The sequence below is a fragment of the Thunnus thynnus genome, chromosome 22, assembly GCF_963924715.1.
Source record: "Thunnus thynnus chromosome 22, fThuThy2.1, whole genome shotgun sequence".
In the NCBI taxonomy this organism is placed as follows: domain Eukaryota; kingdom Metazoa; phylum Chordata; class Actinopteri; order Scombriformes; family Scombridae; genus Thunnus; species Thunnus thynnus.
In genome coordinates, this window is record NC_089538.1 from 26806077 (window position 1) to 26816076 (window position 10000).

The 10000-nt window shown below is 42.8% G+C and overlaps 1 protein-coding gene across 3 annotated transcripts in view; it reads left to right on the forward strand.

The window, feature by feature from the left end:
- Nucleotides 1–10000, forward strand: part of LOC137174507 (leukocyte immunoglobulin-like receptor subfamily B member 5) — a 14597-nt gene that overhangs the window by 1662 nt on the left and 2935 nt on the right. Inside the window, exons 3-8 of one of the 3 annotated variants that reach the window (XM_067579850.1) lie at nt 117–392; nt 1482–1724; nt 1816–2037; nt 5123–5197; nt 5327–5383; nt 9883–9924. In XM_067579850.1, the coding sequence (XP_067435951.1) occupies nt 117–392; nt 1482–1724; nt 1816–2037; nt 5123–5197; nt 5327–5383; nt 9883–9924 (915 nt within the window). The remainder of the gene's footprint in view (nt 1–116; nt 393–1481; nt 1725–1815; nt 2038–5122; nt 5198–5326; nt 5384–9882; nt 9925–10000) is intronic. The other 2 variants (XM_067579851.1, XM_067579849.1) reach the window with 2 other exon arrangements.

Sequence of the window (10000 nt, forward strand, 5' to 3'; positions counted from 1 at the left end):
ATGGTAACCACGTGCTTTTTACTGTAACCATGACGATGACGGTTCCCAAACGTTACAGAAGTGATTTCAACAAAACCATCATCTTTCTCCAAATAATCTGTCTGTCTGTCCTTCAGTCTCTCTGAGCGTCCGTCCAAACCTGCAGCAGCTCTTCAGCAGACAGTCTACACTGACTCTGAGATGTGATGAAGATGGACAGACAGCTGATGGATGGACGGTGAAGAGGACAGCAGGAGGAAAGACTGAACAGTGTGGGAACAGTCAACAAAACTTTGGGAGGATTGAAGGTTCTTCCTGCTTCATCTCAACTCTCCTTCCCTCAGATTCTGGAGTTTACTGGTGTGAAAACAGTTCTGGAAAGATCAGCGAACAGATCAACATCACAGTTACTGGTATATATGACTGTCTGTTGCTGTAACTCTGTCTGTCGCTGTAACTCTGTCTGTGGCTGTAACTCTGTCTGTTGCTGTAACTCTGTCTGTTGCTGTAACTCTGTCTGTTGTTGTGACTCTGTCTGTTGCTGTAACTCTGTCTGTTGCTGTAACTCTGTCTGTTGCTGTAACTCTGTCTGTTGCTGTAACTCTGTCTGTTGTTGTGACTCTGTCTGTTGCTGTAACTCTGTCTGTCGCTGTAACTCTGTCTGTTGCTGTAACTCTGTCTGTCGCTGTAACTCTGTCTGTTGCTGTAACTCTGTCTGTCGCTGTAACTCTGTCTGTCGCTGTAACTCTGTCTGTTGTTGTGACTCTGTCTGTTGCTGTAACTCTGTCTGTCGCTGTAACTCTGTCTGTCGCTGTAACTCTGTCTGTTGCTGTAACTCTGTCTGTCGCTGTAACTCTGTCTGTTGTTGTGACTCTGTCTGTTGCTGGAACTCTGTCTGTCGCTGTAACTCTGTCTGTTGCTGTAACTCTGTCTGTCGCTGTAACTCTGTCTGTTGCTGTAACTCTGTCTGTCGCTGTAACTCTGTCTCTATATCACTCTGTCTGTTGCTGTAACTCTGTCTGTTGCTGTAACTCTGTCTGTTGCTGTAACTCTGTCTGTCGCTGTAACTCTGTCTGTCGCTGTAACTCTGTCTGTCGCTGTAACTCTGTCTGTCGCTGTAACTCTGTCTGTTGCTGTAACTCTGTCTGTTGCTGTAACTCTGTCTGTTGCTGTAACTCTGTCTGTCGCTGTAACTCTGTCTGTCGCTGTAACTCTGTCTGTTGTTGTGACTCTGTCTGTGGCTGTAACTCTGTCTGTTGCTGTAACTCTGTCTGTCGCTGTAACTCTGTCTGTCGCTGTAACTCTGTCTGTCGCTGTAACTCTGTCTGTCGCTGTACCTCTGTCTGTTGCTGTAACTCTGTCTGTTGTTGTGACTCTGTCTGTGGCTGTAACTCTGTCTGTCGCTGTAACTCTGTCTGTCGCTGTAACTCTGTCTGTTGTTGTAACTCTGTCTGTGGCTGTAACTCTGTCTGTCGCTGTAACTCTGTTTGTCTGTTGTTCAGGTGGTCAGTTGATCCTGGAGGTTCCTGCGCTCCCAGTGTTGACAGGAAGTGATGTCACTCTGCGCTGTAGGTCCAGAGATGGTTCCATACCGCCAGCTAATTTATTTAAGAACGGCGAACATTCTAGAGCTGAACGTACTGGAGAGTTTAACATCAGTAACGTTCAACAGTCTGATGAAGGTTTCTACTCGTGTTCTGTTGATCTGACTGGAGAATCTCCAAGGAGCAGGCTGAGGGTCAAAGGTCAGGACACTGACATCACTTCTTGTTTATATGACTGTCAGTAGAGTTAATAAACTGATCACTGCACTGAATCTACTGATTTCTCCTTCAGCTTCTCCTTCTCCTTCTCCTACCTCCTCTTCTTCCTCTCCTCCTCCTTCAGTGTCTCCTTCTCGTCCTTCCCAATCTTCAGCTACTGATTCCACCACCACAGTCGTAGCAGTTCTGGGTTCTCTGGTTCTTCTGGTTCTGCTGCTGGTCGCAGTTCTGCTGCTGTGGAGGAAACAAACAGGTACGAAACATGAACCAGATTCAGATACATCACATCTCCACGGTAACTAGACCTTCATCAGGAAACCGAACCTGGATCACATTCACTGATGTTTGTTTAAGTTCCAGATTCTTGTTTTCTATGGTGAGTTTAGTTTATGGTTACAGGTTAAACCACCGTCTGCACCAAACCGTCTCTAAAGTTAACCAGCTGTTTTAGAACCAGGATAAAGTTAAGGAGAGATGGTGGTTACAGTAACATGATGAACGTCTGCAGCTACATGCAGGCAACTATCAGACACATCAACACTTTGACCACATGATGGAAAAGTCAGAGGATCAAACCTTCATCCTGATCTCACAACAATCCATCCATCAGTTGTTGTCATCAGAGCAGGTTGTCTTCAAATCATTAATGAAGAATAAAACAGAGCCGCTAACTTCCTGTGGAGGAAATGAGAATTATTATAACTGACCCTCTGACCTCTCTCTGGCCTCATGAACCAACACATTTTTCACCTTTATCATAAGACTTTTTCTTTTTGCTTTATTGTTTATTGTGCAGCATTTTTGACACTCCAGATATTACACATATTTTTCTTCAAAACATAGAATAAGAAAGATCTGTGCTCCTCACCACGTTGCTCCCATCATCCAACACTCCCAACTTTAGTCTCTCAGGTCTGTCCAATCAGAAGTAACATCTGGATAATTGATCATCTTAACACAGACCAGAACCAGTTCAGCTGATCTCTGACAAACTGCAGAAACTCGGTCTAAATAAAGAATAAATGATGTGGATGAAATCCATTTATAGCTAATCCAACCAGATGTGTTCAGGTTTAAATGTGTAGTCCAACAGTACTATGTCCTAATCAATCAGTGTGATTACATTCACCGTACTGATCACTAAACCCAACCTCATTCTGGAAGCTTGGCTCACTGATCTGAGCTGTATCGGTGAGAGAAGACGACTGACAGCACAGTGAGAAGAAAATATTTAAATGTTCAGAGCTGGAAACCAACTTATTTAGACTCTGCAGGCTGCTTTGTACTAGTTTCAGTTTTAGTTGGCCTTTCGATGGACTTATTTTAAATACGAGGACATATCGCTTTGTGTAATGATCTCTGTTTTCATACAGTGACCGAACATATCGACAAATATCTCAAAACACTAAATTATCTCGGTTTTAACCACAATTAAAACAATAATCAGAATAATATTCTTGTTTTCAGCGCTTACATAGACGTTTATCATGTTATTACCTAACTCAATATAAAAATGCAATGTTTCTGAATTCAACACTGATTTGTCTGAATGTGTTTCAATCAATCAATCAATCATTGTCGAGGCTGTTGCTATGACGTCAGTATGCTAACGGTTAGCTAAGAAACTCAAACTAAGAAGTAAAACTGCAAAGCGTAAAGTACCCGGCAAGCTTCTTAAAGGTAACTTTCTGTAAAGGCTCTTAGTTGTTGTTATGAACAAGGTGCGATTGTGATTTTAATGTTTTGACGTTTTAATCTTTGTAACTTGCGACCGGCTCGTTGCATAGCGTTGTGAAGATGTAAGTTAGTTATTTTTATGTTAAGGTATTTATAGGCCACAAAGAGATTGATTTGTTTAAAAAAAACTGACAGAGAATCTGTCACAGCGCTGAAATAATTGTCCCCCATCCTGATGAAGACGCTTATGGCGTTTGCATAAGTGCATTCATGTGCATGTGTCCACTTAAGGTTCCTGGTTTAGGGGTTTGAAAATATGGTCACCCTATGTTTTCATTCAGCTGCTCCGCTGTTATCCTGCACATGTTCACACGTAAAAAGCTGATACATGACAGAGAAATCAGAGTTCTCCAGGAGGAAAGTGCTGTCTTAACCTTGTTGCGCTGTGCACCTCAGATGGCTGAACAAGAAAAAAAACTGCTGTTCCTTCACTTAAGGAACAGATCATGACAGCTGGTAGACCTGATAAAGTAAGAGAGGATCTGAAACGCAGCCCTGTGGGACTCCACTCTCAGACACACCTGCTTTTGTCCTCTGATGGTTCAGTTGAATGAGGGTTAGGAAATGTTTCCTTTAGTTATACGGTTAAATGAACAAACACATGCTAACCTAAAGCTAACACATGCTAACAAAAGCTAACATATGCTAACCAAAAGCTAACATATGCTAACCAAAAGCTAACATATGCTAACCTAAAGCTAACACATGCCAACCTAAAGCTAACACATGCTAACCTAATGCTAATAATGCTAATCCAGTCCTAACACATACTAACCTAGTATAACATAATAATTAACACAAATTCAAGAAATCTTGCAGTTTCACTAAATTACAGCAACTTTTCTGCATGAAACGTCCAAATCAGCAGCTGCTTGTGGTTTGGACCAATCGTGGCGTTTGGTGTGGCGGTAACTGACGACATTCAGGTGGAAGATGAACAAATCTCACCTGCTGACAAACATGATGCCACAGACGAGCAAAACAATTCCCAAATGTTCCCAAATGTTCCCAAATGAGGTTTGATTCAGTGAGTCAGAAGAAAACAAGCTGATGTTGTTCAGACAGCAAAGGTGGACATAATCTACCTCAAACATAAACATCAAACTAGATTTATTTTAATGACATTATTGGAACTAAATTATAAATGGAACTCAAGTACAGTATTTTCTGTTTTATAGAACGTTGAGTCCTCATGGTTCTCATGTTCAGAAAATACATTAGAGCTGAAATATAGTTGTGCCTGCAGGAAGTCATTACATATGACTCTTCACTGCTAGCAGTTTAAATAAATCACATTATTTTACTTTGCTTGCAATTTTACTGCAAAAAGAGATGTAAAACATCACAAACTGTATTGCAAGTTTTAAGAAAAGCGGCAGCAGAATCAAACATTATTGGCTGCAATAATAACAATAAAACTCCTCATTGGATTCAGAGGCTGCAGACAAACAACGACAAGTCAGTCGAACACTGAGTCAACGTTCATCTTTAAACTCTAAAAACAAACAGTTTCTTAATTTTCACACCAGCAGGATTTAAGATCAGTGGGTGCAGAAGAGTCTCAGCGGTGCTGCAGGTGGGCTGTCTCGTTATTCACAAACAAAAAGATGTGATAATAACCTGACAGCTGTTCTCCTCCTCAGGAAAGACTGATTCATGTCCACCTGCAGACGCCACCTACGCTGACATCACCATCACTCAGACAGCCAATAGGAGAGGTAGGCTGTGACTGTCAACACCTGTCAATCAACCTTGACTCACGCCCTCAAACCCCTCCCCCTGTAACCCCTCTGGACTACTATTAAACTCATCTGTTGCCATGGTGATGCTCTATGTCTGTCTTTCAGAGAAACATCCTGCAGATCCAGAGACAGTTTACTCCGGAGTAAAAACACACACTGCAGGTACACACACTAAACACACACTGTAGGTACACACACTAAACACACACTGCAAGTACACACACTAAACACACACTGCAGGTACACACACTAAACACACACTGTAGGTACACCACTAAACACACACTGCAGGTACACACACTAAACACACACTGTAGGTACACACACTAAACACACACTGTAGGTACACACACTAAACACACACTGTAGGTACACCACTAAACACACACTGCAGGTACACACACTAAACACACACTGCAGGTACACACACTAAACACACACTGCAGGTACACACACTAAACACACACTGCAAGTACACACACTAAACACACACTGTAGGTACACACACTAAACACACACTGCAAGTACACACACTAAACACACACTGCAGGTACACACACTAAACACAGACTGCAGGAACACACACTAAACACACACTGCAAGTACACACACAAAACACACACTGCAGGTACACACACTAAACACACACTGCAGGTACACACACTAAACACACACTGCAGGTACACACACTAAACACACACTGCAGGTACACACATTAAACACACACTGCAGGCACACACATTAAACACACACTGTAGGTACACACACTAAACACACACTGTAGGTACACACACTAAACACACACTGCAGGCACACACACTAAACACACACTGTAGGTACACACACTAAACACACACTGCAGGTACACACACTAAACACACACTGCAGGTACACACACTAAACACACACTGCAGGTACACACATTAAACACACACTGTAGGTACACACACTAAACACACACTGCAGGTACACACACTAAACACAAACTGCAGGTACACACACTAAACACACACTGTAGGTACACACACTAAACACACACTGCAGGTACACACACTAAACACACACTGCAGGCACACACACCAAACACACACTGCAGGCACACACACTAAACACACACTGCAGGTACACACACTAAACACACACTGCAGGTACACACACTAAACACACACTGCAGGTACACACACTAAACACACACTGCAGGTACAAACACCAAACACACACTGTAGGTACACACACTAAACACAAACTGCAGGTACACACACTAAACACACACTGTAGGTACACACACTAAACACAAACTGTAGGTACACACACTAAACACAAACTGCAGGTACACACACTAAACACACACTGTAGGTACACACACTAAACACACACTGTAGGTACACACACTAAACACACACTGCAGGTACAAACACCAAACACACACTGTAGGTACACACACTAAACACACACTGCAGGTACAAACACCAAACACACACTGCAGGTACACACACTAAACGCACACTGCAGGTACACACACTAAACACACACTGCAGGTACACACACTAAACACACACTGCAGGTACAAACACCAAACACACACTGCAGGTACAAACACCAAACACACACTGCAGGTACACACACTAAACACACACTGCAGGTACACACATTAAACACACACTGTAGGTACACACACTAAACACAAACTGCAGGTACACACACTAAACACACACTGTAGGTACACACACTAAACACACACTGTAGGTACACACACTAAACACACACTGTAGGTACACACACTAAACACACACTGTAGGTACACACACTAAACACAAACTGCAGGTACACACATTAAACACACACTGTAGGTACACACACTAAACACACACTGCAGGTACACACACTAAACACACACTGCAGGTACACACACTAAACACACACTGCAGGCACACACACTAAACACACACTGCAGGCACACACACCAAAAACACACTGCAGACACACACACTAAACACACACTGCAAGCGCACACACCAAACACACACTGCAGGCACACACACTAAACACACACTGCAAGCACACACACCAAACACACACTGCAGGTACACACGCCAAAAACACACTGCAGGCACACACACAAACACACACTGCAAGCACACACACCAAACACACACTGCAGGTACACACACCAAAAACACACTGCAGGCACACACACAAACACACACTGCAGGCACACACACTAAACACACACTGCAGGTACACACACCAAACACACACTGCAAGCACACACACCAAAAACACACTGCAGGCACACACACAAACACACACTGCAGGCACACACACCAAACACACACTGCAGGTACACACACCAAACACACACTGCAAGCACACACACCAAAAACACACTGCAGGCACACACACAAACACACACTGCAAGCACACACACTAAACACACACTGCAGGCACACACACTAAACACACACTGCAGGCACACACACCAAACACACACTGCAGGCACACACACACTAAACACACACTGCAGGCACACACACCAAACACACACTGCAGGCACACACACACTAAACACACACTGCAGGTACACAGTTGTGTGTGTATATATATGTGTGTGTGTGTATATATATATATGTGTGTGTGTAATGTGTGTATATGTGCGTGTGTAATGTGTGTATATGTGTGTGTGCGTGTAATGTGTGTAATGTGTGTATATGTGTGTGTGTGTGTAATGTGTGTATATATGTGTAATGTGTGTATATGTGTGTGTGTGTGTAATGTGTGTATATATGTGTGTGTGTGTAATGTGTGTATATATGTATAATGTGTGTATATGTGTCTGTGTGTGTAATGTGTGTATATATATGTGTGTGTGTAATGTGTGTATATATATGTGTGTGTGTAATGTCAATCAATCAATCAATCAATCAATTTTTATTTATATAGCGCCATATCACAACAGAAGTCATCTCAAGGCACTTTTCACATAGAGCAGGTCAAGACCGTACTCTTTAATATACAGAGACCCAACAGTTCCCCCATGAGCAGCACTTGGCGACAGCGGTAAGGAAAAACTCCCCTTTAATGGGTAGAAACCTCAAGCAGAACCCGGCTCTTGGTGGGCGGCCATCTGTTTTGACCGGTTGGGTTGAGAGAGAGAAAGGGAGAGGGAAAGGGGGAGGGGGGACAGAAGAAACAACAACAAACAACAACAAGCACAAGCAGCAACAGCCAGGGAAGGATGCCATCAGGACTGTGAAGGACCGCGAAGGTTCGGCCCGGGAGTCAGGTTTTCCTGTGAGATGAGAAAGCACAAAAAACTCCGGGGAAGAAGCAAAGTTAGTGACATGCATTGATGTTACATGAATGCATACAGATGGAGAGGAGGAGGAGGAGAGAGGAGCCCAGTGCATCATGGGAAGTCCCCCAGCAGTCTAGGCCTATAGCAGCATAACTAAGGGCTGATCCAAGGCGAGCCTGGTCGGCCCTAACTATAAGCTTTATCAAAAAGGAAAGTTTGAAGCCTACTCTTAAACATAGAGAGGGTGTCTGCACCCCGGACCCAATCCGGTAGATGGTTCCACAGGAGAGGAGCCTGATAGCTGAAGGCTCTGCCTCCCATTCTACTTTTAAAGACTGTAGGGACCACCAGTAAGCTGCATACTGGGAGCGCAGTGTTCTAGTGGGATAATACGGTACTATGAGCTCTTCAAGATATGATGGTGCCTGACCATTAAGGGCTTTGTAAGTTAGCAGAAGGATTTTAAATTCTATTCTAGATTTTACAAGAAGCCAATGCAGCGAAGCTAAAATGGGAGAAATGTGATCTCTTTTTCTAGTTTTAGTCAGAACACGTGCAGCTGCATTCTGGACCAGCTGGAGAGTCTTTAGAGACTTGTTAGAGCAGCCTGATAATAAGGAATTGCAATAATCCAGCCTAGAAGTAACAAATGCGTGAACTAGTTTTTCTGCATCGTTTAGGGACAGGATGTGCCTGATTTTTGTGATATTAAGTGGAAAAAGGCAGTCCTTGAAATTTGATTTATGTGGGAGTTAAAGGACATATCCTGATCAAAGATAACTCCCAGATTCCTTACGGTGGTGCTGGAGGCCAGGGTAATGCCATCCAGAGTAGCTTTATCATTAGATAATGTGTTTCTAAGGTGTTTAGGGCCAAACACAATAACTTCAGTTTTATCTGAATTTAGTAGCAGAAAATTGCAGGTCATCCAGGTCTTTATGTCGTTAAGGCATGTTTGGAGTTTGTTTAACTGATTGGGTTCATCTGGCTTCATTGATAAATATAATTGGATGTCATCTGCATAACAATGAACATTTATGGAGTGTTTCCTAATAATATTACCTAAAGGAAGCATATACAAGGTGAATAGAATTGGTCCATATATGTGTGTATATATATGTGTGTGTGTGTAATGTGTGTATATGTGTGTGTGTGTGTGTGTATATGTGTGTGTGTAATGTGTGTATATGTGTGTGTGTGTGTGTGTAATGTGTGTATATGTGTGTGTGTAATGTGTGTATATGTGTGTGTGTATATATATTTGTGTGTGTATATATATGTTTGTGTATATATATGTGTGTGTGTAATGTGTGTATATATATGTGTGTGTGTAATGTGTGTGTATATGTGTGTGTGTGTGTTACAGGGACCAGCATCGCTGCCCAGAAGAAGCGGCGGTCTCAGAGAGGTGAGGGGCAGAGACGTTGTTCTTGTTGTTCAGCAGCTTTGAATCTTTTCTTTGACTGATTCTGATGTTTGTGTGT